The 17,024-nt window shown below is 39.7% G+C and overlaps 1 protein-coding gene across 2 annotated transcripts in view; it reads right to left on the reverse strand.

Annotated features, from left to right (window-relative positions):
• Positions 1-75: 75 nt before the first annotated feature.
• The window catches only part of st8sia3 (ST8 alpha-N-acetyl-neuraminide alpha-2,8-sialyltransferase 3), a 20,249-nt gene continuing 3,300 nt past the window's right edge, over positions 76-17,024 (reverse strand). Inside the window, exons 2-5 of one of the 2 annotated variants that reach the window (XM_034895868.1) lie at positions 15,317-15,346; positions 11,012-11,131; positions 7,855-8,412; positions 76-1,550 (exon numbers count right to left, since the gene is read on the reverse strand). In XM_034895868.1, the coding sequence (XP_034751759.1) occupies positions 1,268-1,550; positions 7,855-8,412; positions 11,012-11,131; positions 15,317-15,346 (991 nt within the window). In that variant the 3' untranslated portion in view covers positions 76-1,267. The remainder of the gene's footprint in view (positions 1,551-7,854; positions 8,413-11,011; positions 11,132-15,316; positions 15,347-17,024) is intronic. The other variant, XM_034895869.1, reaches the window with a different exon arrangement.

Here is a 17,024-nt window from a genome sequence, read left to right on the forward strand (position 1 = left end):
AACACTTAAGTGTGACAAACATGCAAAGGAACAGGAAATGAGGAAGGGGGCAAACACTTTTTCACACCACTGTATTTGATATGATACAAAATAAATCTAGTTAGTATGTACACATTGGATGTAAAGGCCATGAGTATGCTGCCTTTTTGTTATGATTATGCAAGATTCCTCTTGTCTCACGCTGTCTCGTGTGGGACATTGAAATCCCAGCAACAGGCCAGCTAAGTGAAAACAAGGACAGAAGTTCCAGATCTTTTCTTGCTGTGATTTGTTGCTCAACCAGTTTAACTAAAAAGAAATACCTCCTAATACTTACATTTTTTCAAAGATATGTTTCTTGTCTGATGAAAGCAGTGTGCTTCTGTATGGGACAAACATCTGGCTTATGTGCTCTTTGTTTGTTTCCAATTAGAGTCATCTCTAGTCCCTTTAACATTCAATTATCTTAAAAATTTGCAAAGCACAATTTACGTCCAATACCAACGTTCAGTACAAATGCAGGAAATAGCGTGCCTTTCATGTACTGTAGCAATTTGGAAAGTAAGGGCGTTGGATGGGGTGTAGTGCATCCAACATTTGAGACCAGAGACCAGCGGCTGCCTACTTGTAGATAAATGATCTGCACTTTTTATCCTTTGCTCTTGTACTTCATTATCTATCATATTTTATATGTACACATTTGTATACAATCATACATTCATTTTCTCTACAATTGAATCTACGAGCAATGTGCGCTTTCAAATATCTGATTGGCCTAATGCCCAATGCATTAAATTGCAGCAAATATTAAGTCTTGTTCAAATGTTTTGCCTGTGGTGTTAAGACCCAAACTGCATCTACACAGTGGTCTGCTTTCTTCAATGCAGTGCTAATGTAGGTTTTAAACAGTCAGCGGGCTAATTTGTAGCTGTAGTTAGAGCAATAAGTGATAAAACACCATGAAACAATTCAAGGTTGTGATATTCTGTTGAAGAGCAACAATGCCTAAAGGTCCTACTGCAGCAACCTTTCCCAAAACTATCATCCTCTTCATCTTTAGATTCTTTTAGAAAATTATTAGACTCCTTATCTCTTGACCTGTTGCGCTTTGTACAGACGGTTTGTCAAACATTTTAAGAACCCATTGCACCAACTCAGCCTCAGAGCTAAGATTTGGATTTTGGCAAAACCACATAAATCAGGCCCTTGTCTGCCTCATCATTTCAGCAGCTTTGGCCCGTAGAAGCAAGGAGTTTGTACGAGCGTTGTACCTGCTGCAGTTTTAGCCCTAAGCACAGTGGGAGAGGGAGAGCTTCAGCAGTCCCTCCGTATGCATCTTGTACAGGAGTTTGAATTCAGCGGGCAGCTGATGGGACTCCTGCCATTTCGTGGTGAATTTGGTGCCCTTTTTGTCGTAGTAGTGGTACGGCAGCTCCTTTCCTGTGTTGGGGTCCCAGCCAAAGGGCCAGAAGCCGTACAGGTGGATCTGGTCGCACATGGAGGACGCCAGCGTGTACATCAGGATGCCGGTACTCAGACGTTTCGGCGACAGCTGCTTGGTTTTCCAGTAGCTGTTGAGCACAAGTCAGGAGAAAAATTATACATAAAAATAACTGTAACTTTTAAAATTATGGGAAATGTAAGTCACTTTTTGCCGCTAGCCTAGAGGTCTCCTTAAATCAAAATCATTGTATGTAAACATGGACAATTGATGATGTTGTAAAGTTGCGTGGGATCGTAGGAGTTATTGTCTTCATTGTTAACCACCATAGTCGATGACCTGTTCACAGACAAGTTCTAATACAGTTTACTTCACATTTTGTTAATGAACATTAATTTGTGTCATTATAATTGAATAGCTCCAGCTTTTCCCACATGCTAACTTGTACTCCCTGCCACTGGGAGACTTACTTCAATGGTGGGGGTGGGGTTGGAGGTGGGTGTGGTAGTGAAGGCGGATGTGGCCGCTGTTGTGGGCGCCTGGGGTCTGATATGGTCTGTTCATCAATAAGCCTTCTGTTAATCCCATTAGCGTTGTTAGCACCCAGCGCCGGGCTTTGTGCTGGTTGGGATCCGGGTTGCTGCTGTCGCTGTTTGAGTTGAGCTGGCTAACTTAGCATTAGATTAGTTAACTACTTATAAAGCTAACGTTATGTTGGCGAATGTAATCAAGGGTTAGTCCAGCGCTGAAAACCGTGGTTGAAACAGTTACAATAAAAATAGCTCTATGAGCGCGTTGAGCGTTGTTTTAACCTTCTAGCTATAATCACCCACCAAGCATGAGCATGACCCGCATGTCAAGGTAGAACATTGTAGTAAACTGGATTGATATTGAAATATCATATTAATAAATTAGGTCTCTGTTTTGACCAAAGTTAGAGCCATTCAGGCAACTAAACGTCACAATCCATGTCCTTCTTAAAAATAACAGATTTCTCTTGGTTTGAACATTGTTGAACACATTTGGAATTTGCGTACACAACTAAAACATTTTTATAACACATGTAGTAGAGCTGGTCAAAATAATTGATATTATATCGATGTTGCAATATGAGATTAGATATCGTCTTAGATTTTGAATATGGTAATATGGCATAAGTGTTGTCTTTACCTGGTTTCAAATACTGCATTACAGTAAAGTGATGTCATTTTCCAATCTTAGAAGACTGTTGTAACTGTTCTATTATTTACCGTTACCAAAGTAGTCATTACATGCACATTACTATTGATTATCAAAAATCTTAATGTGTAACTATTTTGCTATACTTGCTATCTTAATTAATTCAGTATAATGCATGTCACACAGCATTAATTCCTTCAGTATAACAAATAAGTAATTTCATAGTCACCACTGTCATTGTTAAGCTGCTGTCAGTGAAACTCTTTTAAGGCACAATGATCTGCAATAATAATAATTTTTGAATGATTGCAAACAGTATTTCTGTTTGAAGAGAAAGACAGAAGGGTGGTGAGTATGAGATGACACTGTAGTTGCACTGTTGGAATTAGTGTTGTAAAAATCTACATTTTGCTGAACTTACCATGTGAGCCACTACAGTACAGCTCATAGATTATGTATTTATTAGTGTGTATATATTGTTTGGTTGTTTTGTATGTGTATGCACATTGTGAGCAACGATGTTCCAAAGAAAAATTCCTCGTATGTGTCCTCATACCTGGCAAATAAAATCTGATGTTGTTAAGATGTTTTTTTGCCAAAAAATAACAACTAGATGTATTCTTGTTTATGTGACACAAAAAAACTGAATGAAACAAATTCCACTTTTACAATTGTCATTCAAGAATCTAACAAAAGGCTGTTCTTGAAAGCAAGTGAATCTAAAAAAAAAACAACTAATCTGACCACTGCTAATGCTTTCATCAGAATTAGCTCTGCAGGATCACAGAGGGGAACTCTCCAAACCGGCCTCAACAAAACCATCTTCAAAAGTCCTTGAGTCCTTAAAAGGTGCAGAGAGCTGCCTGAGCTGCTAAAACGTGGTTATTCTTCCAGAGCAGGTAGTCTTAATGGGATTGGTGAAGATTAGGTTACTGTAAGAGTTGCCTATTCTGCTGCTTTAACACGAGGCACCAGACTTAAATCCCTCGAAACACACACAGTTACAGCACTGTGCCATACCTTTCACTGAGTAGGTGTTTCCTTATAATCCGGCTTTGGAGACTTAATCTCCTCTTTGCCACATAGAGCACAGCTCAATACAATGCAGCCACACTAACTACTACAAACAGGGCATACATACTTGGGGGCATTTTAAACACATACAAATAGAGAGTGATAGATGGACAGACTAACAGGAGTAAAAAAGAAGGCAATGTCAACTATTCGCCCTGACCACTTTCAAATGACATATGTAGCATATGTACATATTTTATTGCCCAACAAGTGGACATATTTATATTTGATCTATATTGTTTCAACAAATCTGATTTAAACCTCACCTTGTTTATGCCTTACACAAGACTCTATGTCATACAGTTCATTAGCTGTAAAATGTGGGCGTGGCTAAAGCATAGGGGGCTGGCCAAACCACAACCAATGAAAAGTGGAACTCTGCTGAGTTCAATCACCTCACCCAATCGTGTACAAAAAACGGGTCATAAGTTTATAAGGTGGCATGGCTTAAGCATATGGGCGGGGCAAATCGTCACTAATAGAAAAGAAACTCTGTCACCGGTTAGTAAAGGGGCGTGGTATAAATATAGGGGAGGGGACAAACCATGGCAAATAACAAACACACTCTTTGATGGGTTCAATGATATCTCACACAAGACTCAACATCAAACAGGTCAGTAGTTGAATAGAGGTGTGGTTAACGCATAGGGGGCGGGTCAAACTAGCACCAATGAAGAAGGAACTCTCTGCTGATTTCAATGACACCTCACACAAGACTCATAAAAAGCCATAAAAGGGGTGTGGCCTGAGTGCATTGGCATTGCTAAAGTAGGGGGTGAGGCTCAATGGGCGGCTGTGGCTTAGAGCGGTTGCCTGCCAATCGGAAGGTTGGGGGTTCAATCCCTGGCCCTGGTCCCATGCTGGTCCTTGGGTAAGACACTGAACCTAGAGTGTAAATGTGTGTGTTTATCTGATGAGCAGGTGGCACCTTGTACGGCAGCCTTGGCCACACTGTGTGCATGGTGAATGGTTCCTATGATCAAAAGTTAATATTGGCCTGTAGATAACTTCAGGTCTCGACTCATGTTGATTGTGGGAAATGTCAAGCAGATATGACAATGTACACTGTAAATTCATCTTTGACGTCCTGACGTAACATACTGACGTTTTCGGTAAGCGTGTTGTCTCATTTCCGGTGCTCCAGTCACACGGACGCCACTTTTATGCTCCAGCAAAAACCTACTAAACTCCGCTTTATTGTTTAAATCTGGTGGCTAAGTGCCTGATTGTATTTAAACCCTAGTCATACTCAAGCATCTATAGTTTTCTTCTCTTACAGCGACTGCCTTGCTGATCTCACAATTGTTAAAACGCTGTTAATAGCTTAGCCATTAGCAATGTCTATTTCCTCTCCATCTACTTCTCTCTTGCTCTGTGTGACAAATGTTTAGCTATTCCTCTGCCTCCTTTAGTGATAAAGATAAATCATAATAAAAAATGGATGACTTTAGACTGTTGCTCTTCCCAAAAAGAAGATGATGAAGCAAAGGAAACTAGCACCTTAGAATAACTTGCAAACTTGCAAATTAAAACAAACCTTGCAAAAAACTGAAAGTAGGGGCGTTCCACCATCATCATCATCTCTAATAGAAGAAAATATGAACAACCCAAGGTTTCTTTTCAGCACTGTCGCCAGGCTGACAGAAAGTCACAACTGTACTGAGCCATCTATTCCTATAGCTATAGTGTGACAACTGTATGAGCTTCTTCAATGATGAAATTATAACAATTAGAGATCAAAATCATCAACTTTTGCCCACAACTTCTAACGGTTCACCTTTAAATGCAGGAGCGCTAGAAAGACTTGACACATACTTAGACTGCAACAATTAATGTTAAAGGTCCTTAAAGATCCTTGAGAAGGTAGTCGCTAATTAGCTGTGGGATTTTCTACATAGCAATAGTTTATTTGAGGACTTTCAGTCAAGATTTAAAATGAATTATAGCACATTACAGGTGAAAATTATTAACAACCTTCTAACTGCTTTAGACAAAGGACTTGTTTTACTAGCACTTAGTGCTGCATTTGACAGCATTGACCATACCATCCTGTTACAGAGACTGGAATATTTAGTTGGCATTAAGGGACTCACACTAAACTGGTTTAAGTCCTTTGTATTTGATCAATCTCAATTTGCTAATGTTAACAATAAATTCTCCAGGTATGCTAAAGTTAGCCATGGCGTTCCACAAGGCTCAGTGCTTGGACCAATCCTATTCAATCGGCAATATTATTAGGAAACACTCAATTAACATTTAATTGTTATGTGGTTACGTGGATAACACCTTTCAATCAAGCCAGATGAAACCAGTCAGTTAGCTAAACTTCAAGCATGCATGTTAAAACAAACCTCAAGAACAGTCAGCAATCAATGAGCCACACTGTTCATCCACAGCTGAAAACAGTCCCCACATGAAAAAGGGTTAAAGTGGGCCAGAAAGATCTGGAACCACGGCACCTTCAATTAATAAGTAAATGAATCCTGTTGGAAGTATCATACATCAGTGTAACGCCAAATATCCATTTTATTGTTTTCCCTATTCATTCTTAGCAGTGCACCATTGTGGGTCCATGTGGCTAGTAACATTTCTGTAATAATAGCAGCATACTATCTAAACTGGTCAAGTCAGTTGAACCGGTAAGGATCACATTTTCATAAGAAAATGAAAATGACTCTTGCTTCATTATTCTAATTACACATTTAATTTAATTTTAAGGTCACTTACACTGCAATATTGTTTCTTGTATCATAGCAACCGCACTTTAAAATACCTTTATTTGACGCCATTTTGCTTACTTTCAGTCTACCATATAATCATTGTCTATTGTTTGCCTGTAATTCTTGTGTGTTTACTTGGTTGTGTGTTTTAGTTTTTTGCTGTTATTGAAGAAAATGCTGCTGCTGTAATAGCAAAATGTCCCCGTTGTGGGATGAATAAAGTATAATCTAATCTAATCTAATCTAATCTAGTGAACGCCATGGTAACATGCTGCAAATTCAGTGTTTTAAATCAGAGTTAGATAGGTGATACTGTTTTGCTCTCATTGCTCTCCATAAAGTTAGCTGGAAGTGAGTGTAGCCCCATTGTGTTTTACGTGGACTGACTGTGTCGGAATCTGTTTCATAAGCCTTTTTTGCCATGTTTCACTTTAACTGCTGCACATGAGTAACATTTGCTAAAAACAACACAAAGTATGCTTTTGGTTTTGATCTTTTGATCTGAAAAAGATATACAGATGTACCTAGATATACAGATGTACCTAGATATAAAGATGTTCCTTGATATCTTATATGGTGTAAGGAAAAAATATGTAAATGCAGGTGTAAATAAATGGAGAATGCATTGCAATGTGAATGCAACTAGAAAAGCCTGGCCGCAAAGGAAGAATAAGTAGAGGCCATACCTTGACTTGGGACACACTCTGATGAAGAGTTTGCTTTAATTTTCATATTGAGATCTGATCACAGTGAAGGCAGAATGAAGATAACATTACTAATACCAGATGTAAATAGTGTGGTTCCGGAAGTTAAAATATCATTAATTTTCTCCATATGGATTTTAATTATCAGCCTTAATTTCTAAACCATCCAAGGAAGACTGAGCACAAGCTTTGAGGTTGTGAAACGAAGGTTTAGGCTCCTGTAGAGGCCAGAAGTATGTTTAAATGTTAAATGTTAAATGTATTACACACAATATTTTGGAGGAATACTACACTACCCACAATCCATAGCTTAACAGCAATGTTTCTGATTGGTAAAACTCACTGTTACCATAGAAATGTTCAGCCGTGGCTAGAGCAAGATGCTGCCATTGAAGTCTATGACCGTTTCTGTACACAGTCTTGTACCTTTTCTAGCCAATTTAAAATGTTAATTTGCACCAAATCAAATGTGTTATGGTCATGATTCATCTTGTAGCTGTTTGCTTGGTTCCAGGCTCTAAACTCTTTACATAAGCGTTTAAGGAAACATCAATGGAGATATTGAACGGGGTAAACACTTCCGGGACCAGAGCCGTTAAAAATGTGGGCGGTCACTGTTGAGCTCTATGCAAAGGCTCATGTTAAGATGCTGTTATCCAGACACAGATAACCGGTTATGTAATGCCCCGGTAATATAATACCAGGTGGAGATGTGGTCTTTTTTGTAAATCTACTGCAGTGCTACTGTGTGTCTTACCTGTTGACATACTGCATGATGTTTCCAGGCCAGGCCAGCTGGACTTTCAGCTGACCTCGATGTTCCACGAAGAAGTCTACCAGCGTCCTTGTCACTGTGGCAGACGTGTGAAAGAAAAACGCTGGGATCCACAGGATGACGCCGTCAAGCTTCTTTAGGCTCAGGAAGAAGTTGTTCCTGTCTTGCACTGTCAGTAAATTGTTGTAGTATTTCTCCAGGATACTGGGGTTAAAGGTCGTCATGTTTGTCCGCCGGCCAACGTCCTTCTTAAAGATCTCGGTCGGCGCAAAGTTGCAGCGGAACACAAAGTCAAACTTCTCGATCTGGGCTCCACAGCGCGAGCCAGTAAGGATGCCGCTGTTGCCAACCACTGCGCAAACATTGTAGTGCTTGTTGAGGATTGGCGAGACGGCAGGGAGGAGCGAGTGGAAGTTCTCGCCTATGGAGAAGACATACTTGTGGCTGGAGTAGTCGTAGTGCATCAGCTGTCCGATTCGGACTGAGTCTCTTATCAGTGAGAAGTTGTGGGGGATGTCAATGTATTGAGAGATCTCCTTTCTGCAATGCAAAAAAATAATTTGTGTTCATTACTGCAGCCTTACTTTAAAGGTCCCCTGACATGGTGCTCTTTGGATGGTTTTATATAGACCTTCGTGGTCCCCTAATACTGTATCTGAAGTCTCTTTTATATAGACCTTAGTGGTCCTCTATTACTGTATCTGAAGTCTCTTTTATATAGACCTTGGTGGTCCCTAATACTGTATCTGAAGTCTCTTTTATATAGACCTTGGTGGTCCTCTAATACTGTTTCTGAAGTCTCTGTCATATAGATCTTAGTGGTCCCCTAATAACATATCTGAAGAAGTCTCTTACCCAAAGTTCAGCCTTGGTGCAGAATTACAGCCACTAGAGCCAGTCCCACAATGAGCTTTCCTTAGGACTGGCCATTTCTGAGTCTGTAGCTTTTGAGATCTTTTTTGTTTTTGTTTTGAATTTTTCATAACACCTGCTATCTCAGTACAGGGAAATCTACCCGGGGTGGACACAGTCATTGAAATATCTTCAGAGTGCAATGATGTTAGACTGTACTGTAGGTTGTTCCAGGCGGACAAAATAACATTAGTTAACTTTGACATTAACGCGATTTATCAAGATTAAATATTTTAATCGTTGGACAGCACTAATATGAAAACATAAGTTCTCTTCATTCAGTTCTTTAAATAAAAGTAATTCATTAAAAACATGAAAACAACTTTATTGGAAACCTGCAAAACATGGGACTATATTAGAGTTATAATAATAATTTCTATATTACACATGCCTGTTTAGTTTTGAAGCCATTTTTAATTAATATATTGGAAAGTTAAAGGCGCAATTCACCACAATTACAAAAAAAATAAAGATAGTTATAAAAAGATTGATCATAGATCGTTTTCATGTCCAATTTGAGATATCTGCATCTGGATTTTCTGAGTTTCTAGCAGCAGATATCTGAAAGCCGAATATCTCTAAACCAAGTATAACCACAACTATCAGCATCAATAGGTGCTATTTGCGTAAAGGTACCCGTTAACAGTAATACAAATAAATCTTATAGTACGGCAGAAAGAACTACTGGGCTGAAAGGTATGGCTACTCTGCAATGTTGCTTATCAAGAAATGTAAGCTTATTTTACTCACTGTACAGTCATGGTACAGTCACAACCCTGGGTAAGACAGATGGCACAGTGACAACAACATAATGTACGTGTGATAATGACAAACAGTGGATTAAAGGTAAATCCAAGTACAAAACAGATCTGATGAACTATAAACACAGTTAATACCAGTTGTCAATGCATTTAAATGTGGTCCTTCAGTCCAATCAGAAACAATGGTTATGATGACAGTGACCAAGATGTAATGTATAGAATTCCCAGCATTGAACATGATTAATGCGGATTAATGTGGATAAGGGAAAAGTAGACTTTTGATGTTGCGGTTCTCTTGTATTGTTGGTGCTCTGTCTCTTCCCCCTTTGGCCCCTTCAAACCTGATTAAAGGAGAACTCTGGTTGATTCCAACACGTAGCTCTGGAGTTTGTATATTTGGAGGTCTGTAAGTAGAGAGAAAAACTAAAAGATTCGGTGCTGGCTACACCGTGTTATCCTCCTGCTAGCATTAGCATCCAACAGGCTTAAACAGGGCAAGTTTTAGATGTGTTATTAGCCTCTTAACACAGTGAATCTGACTGCTGTAGATGTGAAAGAAATGCATGAAAGTTGGGCTAATTCAGCTCTGTTTAGTTCCTGTGTTGAGAGGCAGTTAGAGAGCTCAGGGACCGTCTACAAACTACAACACAGAAAAGAGATAAAAAAGAAATAATTAGGCTATCAATTTGATGATTAAATAAGGTAGGGTCTCCAAAATAACCTCAATTATAACTTGTCTCATGATAGTTGTACTACAGCACTAAAAAGGCATATGCTTATTTTTGAAAATATGTTTGTGTCTCTTTTCTGTGTTGTAGTTTGTAGACGGTCCCGAAGCATTTCTTGCAGTATCAACACAGGAACTAAACACAGCTGAATTAGCACAGTTTTCATGCATTTCTTTCACATCTACAGCAATCAGATTTACTGTTTTCCCTCCGAAGGAATCACTGCACATAGGGAGGCACATTTTGAACCTGTTTAGAAGCTAAAAACACATTTTAAACTTGCCCTGTTTAAGCCTGTTGCGTGCTAACTCTAGCAAACAACAGAGCTCTGTGTTGGAATCTACCGGTATTCTCCTTTTGAGTTTTGACCCGCGACAATAAACCAATATATAAGACAGCAACAGGATGTCTTGGACATGGATTTAAACCGACTTAAAATTTGACTTGGAATTGGCTTAAAAAACTTCCCACTTGAGGGATACGTTAAATACTTTTCTTTTTAAAAACTGGAGAGTCTTGGGACTTCAATGTGACTTGAGACTTCAATGTGACTTACCTTGACTGACTTGCTAGTGCTTTGAATTTCCAAGTTAACTTTAATTTATATTGTAAAAAAACAAAAGGATGCTGGATTCCAATTCAATTAAATATGAAATACTGGTGCTTACTTCAGGAAGCACTAATAACATGCTGACCTTTCAGGACAGCACATAAAACAAGAGATTGGGTGCAACCTACTTCAGCTGTAGAAACGCAGAGCTGTTGTAGGTCCATTTAGAGGAGTTCTGCATGTCCTCGCTGAGAGCGTTGGTCAGAGGAGTGAAAGCTGGATCCAGATACTTCAACGCCAGCTGGGAGCTAGACAGATGAGGAGGAGCAAGAGGAGGAGATAAAGACACGGAGTTTAACCCACTCTTCCTGTGTTGAGAGGAGGTCGGCTTCATTCACTTGCAATTCGAAATCTTTTGAGGAGCATTTTAGGTCTTTAAAAAAAGGTTTTTAGATAATGCAAAACATTCTCATTTACCTGCAGTGCAGGATTTATCTGACAGGCCAAGAAACACAAAGAGTCAGGTTAAACGGAAGGATTATTGAAAACACTTTTTTTGGAGTTAGATGCAGAAAATGCTGAAAATGTGCAGGCATATTTACCGATAATCTGTGATAAGATAGTACCCTTTTTGTTTTCTATCTAGTATTCTGATCGTGCATCTGGGCAACAGCCATGATACTGTTTCTTAACAAAAATAAAAGAAAGTGTTAAATCCATCCAATTAAAAAACAATTAAACATTTTCCAGTGCATTAGAATGCCACTTTGGTTTGCACGAAGCAACAGATTGACACATATTTTATAACTACTTCATTAGTATTGTTCATGTAACTATCTTGCACATAAATTTAAACTTAAATACCTTAAAAATTAAGGTGAGATCCCCTGACCGCTTGTGTTTCTTCGTGTTGTTGAGCAATGCCCGAAAACAAAAAAAAAAAGCTGGGCTCTGTAGAAAATGAACGATAACCAATAGTTTGTCATTTTTAACACCACCCTCTTCACAAAGCTAAAATGCCTCCACAAGAAGCCAAATATGCAAGTGATGAGCCATTTTGCAAATAGATACGGGTTTGTGTTTTCTGCAGAGTTCATTTACACTATCAGGTCAGTGTAAACTGACTTTCAGCCGCTTCCATTACTCTAATCTAGAATAATATCAATCCAGTTTATTGTGGGAGAATGAGCATTATGGCCAAACTGATGCAGAAATGATGTCCATCTTAGCAAGGTTTTCATGTTGAGTGAAATATTTTGCTTTCAACCAAATTTGGTTTCATGTACATTCTTCACTTTCAGGACAGTTTGACCCTCATGCTGTCCTCATGTGAAATTTGGCCTGTTTTAAATTTTTTTTAACACAAAAATGGGCCGAAAATAAGAGCTGAAAATGTCAACATTACAAATATCAAATAACTTTTGGAAAAACATCAAAAGAGCACCCAGCACATTGAGAAATTGACAAAAATGTCAGAAAAATGCGATAATAGTGTTAAAAAAACTCATTTTTTCATGGTTGACGGGAAGACAACACAAGGGTTATTAAATGATGCGTTGTTTACCACATTTCAAGACATTTAAATTCCATGAGAAATCTAATAATGCCAATTTAATTTTTGGGACATTTTCAGACTGATATGTGAACACGCTTTATAAGATGAACATTTGTTTTGCAATCCAAAAAGCCCAAAACTCCAAAAGTTGTCCAATGCTACAAATGAGTATATTAAAATCAAGACTTAATCAAGAGATTAACAATGTATTCATTTACTTTTCAAGCTTTTTGTGTGTGATCTTTGCATGGAAACCTTGACATTTTTTATGTATTTGACTATTTCTTGTGTCCTGGTTTAATGACTTCCTCCGTAAGTGTTTCCAGTAAACGCAACACTCTATGTCTTAACCAGAGTCTCTGTGCATCTGGTACAGGATGTATTTTGCCTAACTTAGCACAAAAGGTTGAAGCAGAAGAAACGTTGATGTTAAAAGTTGTCTCCTCATAGTGGCGTTAAAGGTTTGACCTCGGTCTTAACTCCACTGTCAACAAAACCCAGCCAGATTGGTGACTAGCTTATTACCTAACAAATTTACCGCGGAAAATCAGCCAAGGAATTGTGTAGCTAACGTGGTAGCTAGCTGGTTGAGTAGCCAGACGACCACACATGATGTCCTGGATGAACATCTCACATCTCAACCTGGAAATTTCAGACACTCTGTGTTGTAGATCGTTGTCTAAAAAATGAACACACCGGAGGCTAGAAAATCTTCTTGGTAAATTTCCAGGTGGGACAATGAATAGTTCGGGTGTAAAGGAACAAAAACACACGATTAATTCCAACATTAGTGTGGAGCATGTCAAATTAAAAATGGCCAAGGACCTCTCCCCAACTGTTGAGGTGGTTCGGGCATCTGGTAAGGATGCCTCCTGGGCGCCTCCCTAGGGAGGTGTTCCAGGCACATCCAGCTGGGATGAGGCCTCGAGGAAGACCCAGGACTAGGTGGAGAGATTATATCTCCAACCTGGCCTGGGAACGCCTCGGGATCCCCCAGTCGGAGCGGGTTGATGTGGCTCGGGAAAGGGAAGTTTGGGGTCCCCTACTGGAGCTGTTGCCCCTGGGACCCGATACCGGATAAGCGGATGAAGATGGATGGATGGATCTCCCCAACTGGAGCACTGCTTTGTATGGTGTTAATGGAAGAGATCTAGTTGAAGTCATTTGTGTTTGTCTGTTTGTTACAGCTTGCTGTTAAGTAACTAGAGACTGTCCTCGCCTGAAAAACAGCCACATCATTTGTTTAAGCAGCAATCAAGACCCCTATTGCAGCAATTAAGACCCATATTCACGTCTATATTGATGCCGCCCTCTAGGAGTTATGTAGTGGTTATGACAAAACCAAAGCAGGAATTATGTTGGCAAATTATAAGAGAGCCAAATTTCCACATAAGGACGCAGGTTGGGGGGGTGGATGAGTCCAACAAATAGAGGATTTTCACCCAGGAGACTGGAGCTCGAGTCCCATTTGACAATAAAAGTAAACTGAGTTTTTGTTTAACTTTAGCGTCTGATTTTATCCCAAACTAGAATCTTTTTTTTAACTAACTAGTGTTGGTGCCTAAACCTAACCAAGTAGTTTATTGCCTAAACCTTAACAAACTGCAACTGTTACGTTCTCTGGTTACGATATAAAGTCATATTTTCTGGTGCTAATTTATCTAACACTCCTGTGGGTCACACTAGGGGGTAGGAATAAATAGCCTGTATCATTGTATGGTTTCAAGGACTTGAAGTTGAAAAAAAAACACCTTCGAAAGGACTTAGAATATTGCCTAACATGGTGAGGTTGTATTTTCATCATTTGTTCTCATTATGTATTTTAACTCCCGAGTGTCTGAAATGTCCAAGTCCCATGTGATGTCCGTCCAGGAACAAAGCTACCTTGAACTCTGCAGGGCAAAATAAAAAATGACATACAACATGCTAATCTGACAGCACTGGACTCGTCTGTATGTCTAGGTTTATCTCTGTTGATGACAGTAGACTAGGACTGTCAAGTTTTTGTGGTAAGCTAGACAAAACTCAGGACAGATCGACTCTGAAAACGACAGACAAAGAGGATTTAAACAGAGAACTAGCTTCACTAATCTTCTGCCTTGGACTAAACATCAAAATGTCAAGGTTTAAGGCCAAGACTCTGCTATGGCAAGCACAACTGGTCAAATAGTATTTGCAAGTAAATTTGCTTCGTCTTGCATGAAGAATGAAGGTCGCTGGAATTTACTGCATCAGACAATGGCAGAGGTTTGATCACAGAGGAAGCAAGGTTATGTGATCTTTTATGCATTCTGTGTCTTATACTGTCCTGTGGCAATCCCCACCTCTGTGCCAGTCCAAGACCAACCAGAAAACATATGTGTAAATACTGTTTGACCTGGATCTGATGGCAGTCAGACCTCCAGCAGCTTTATTTTGTTGTTGCAGCTCGGCCAGAGAGGTGCAGCGCTGAATCCGGATCAGCATGATGTGGCTACTGATTCGATTGTGTCCCGCGGAATACAGCAGAAATACTAAAGATGAGCACATTGCAGTTGGGAATGGTCTCAAAACTTATCAATTCAGTCTGGATTACCAAAATATTTTACATACAGTCTACTAAAATCCACAAAATCAGAACTTTGGAATCATATTTTGCAATTGTTTACTCTTAGAATTCGTCTATATTCTTTTGTTCATGCTGTTTCAAATCCAACACCACACCATCTAAAAGGCTTCAGAGAAAAGTGTTGCTTTGTATCCGATTAGAGACACAAACAGGTCAATGCTCAGTGTCAGACCATAGATAGATAGATAGATAGATAGATAGATAGATAGATAGAACGATAGATAAATGGAATATCATTCTTCAATAGAAACATACAAATATAATAACGGAAAAGGAAAGACAGAGTGCATCCTTGGGTTTTGAAATCAAACTTCTGTACTCTGTATTCACCTCAGGTCTGGTTTGCGAGGCGGCATCTCGCTGCAGGAGGAATGTAAAAGAAAAAAGAATAAACTCACTCTTATTGTAATCATCTTAATCATCACCAGTGACTTTAAAATGGCATGGAACTGAAGGAAAAAATACCTTAAGTAGATTCTCTGAAGGTCTGGCATGCAGAAGTAAAGTGCTTTTTTTTTATTGTAACAACAAAATACTTATAATTGTGTTATAATACAGCTCTTATGGTGATCATTTGAGTTGTTGCACTTTTTGTAACAACTGCAAAGTGCTGTCGAAAAAAAGTGGCGTTAGCATTTATTACCATGCAGCCTCACCTAGCTACTATTGTCTTGTTCTTCTATTACCCGTAAAAGAGACAGCCATCTCCCATGTTTTCTTGCAAAGAGATACCAGAAAGTGATTGGCACAGTGAGGGGTACAGTTAAGACCTAAATAGAGCTACAGGTTAATGTTCATAATGTGTATCTTATCCGCCTCAAACAGTACTGGGTACAACTAAACAGAAGACACACAAGTACTTGGAGGTTTAGAGGTCCAAGGATTTGAGTCCGACCTGTGATAATCTCCTGCATGTCTTCCCCCTTTCTCACCTAGCTGTCCTGTCCATTAAAGATGGAAAAGCCCCAAAAATGGCATGGACCTTGCTCTCTTGGATCTCAAATAAAAGCATTGCACTGTGACAGCTTGCAGCGCCAACGTGCCAGGTGACTAGAGGTCAGGGTTTCTTTTCTCTTCTCTAAGAGTCGCGGCGAGGACAGAGCCTCTGGACATGTGGCGGACGCTCCAACAGCTGAGCTACCCAGGCGCTCCAATCAGGATTTATTAATACCTGCACCTTATTATGAGATCCAACACGCACCGCTCAGCCAGCAAAAAAATGTGCTAATCAACCACCCAAACCCGACCCGCATGCCTGCAGATCTGGTCAAAGCAAGTCTGAATGTCCTGTGTCCCATCATGATGTCCTGTGTCCCATCATCAACTGCTCCTTGGAATCTGGGGTTGTTCTTACCAACTTTAAAACTGCCTCAGTCCCTATCCACAAGAAACCAGGTTTGGATTCGGAGGATGCAACCATCTATGAACCCCTCATCCTGGATGTTGACATGTGATGGCTCCCCATCCTCTGAGATCCGCAACCTTAGTCTAATCCTAGACTCCACCCTCATACATACTTTCATTACCACCCGGTTTGAACTACTGTCTGAGGTCCCCAGTAAAACCCTAGACAGGCTTCAAAAATGTCCAAAACTATGCCGCCAAGGACCTCACCCACAAATGTATATATATAATCAAATATAAAATCCTCCTTCTGACCTACAAATCCCTCTCTCCGACCTCCTCTATCCATACACCCCACCTTGAAACCTGCAGTCCTCAGACGCTGGCCTGCTCTCCATTCCCCACACCTGACTGTCCCTGCAGATATTCAAAATCCTACATCCCTGGACATTTAAACAAAAAACTCCTGAAACACCACATGTTTACCACAGCCTACAACCTCCCTTGGTATAGCCCATAGACTGTATATATACAGTATATGGTATAGCCACGGTAATTCTGCAAAGTGTCTTTGGGTTTAATGAAAGGGGCTATATAAATAAAAATTATTATTATTGCCTCTGCCGTGACAGAGGCAAAGCAGCGGGTGTGGGAGAAGTTCGGAGAAGACATGGAGAAGGACTTTCGGTCGGCA

Source organism: Etheostoma cragini, chromosome 16 (genome assembly GCF_013103735.1).
Source record: "Etheostoma cragini isolate CJK2018 chromosome 16, CSU_Ecrag_1.0, whole genome shotgun sequence".
Classification (NCBI taxonomy): Eukaryota; Metazoa; Chordata; class Actinopteri; order Perciformes; family Percidae; genus Etheostoma; species Etheostoma cragini.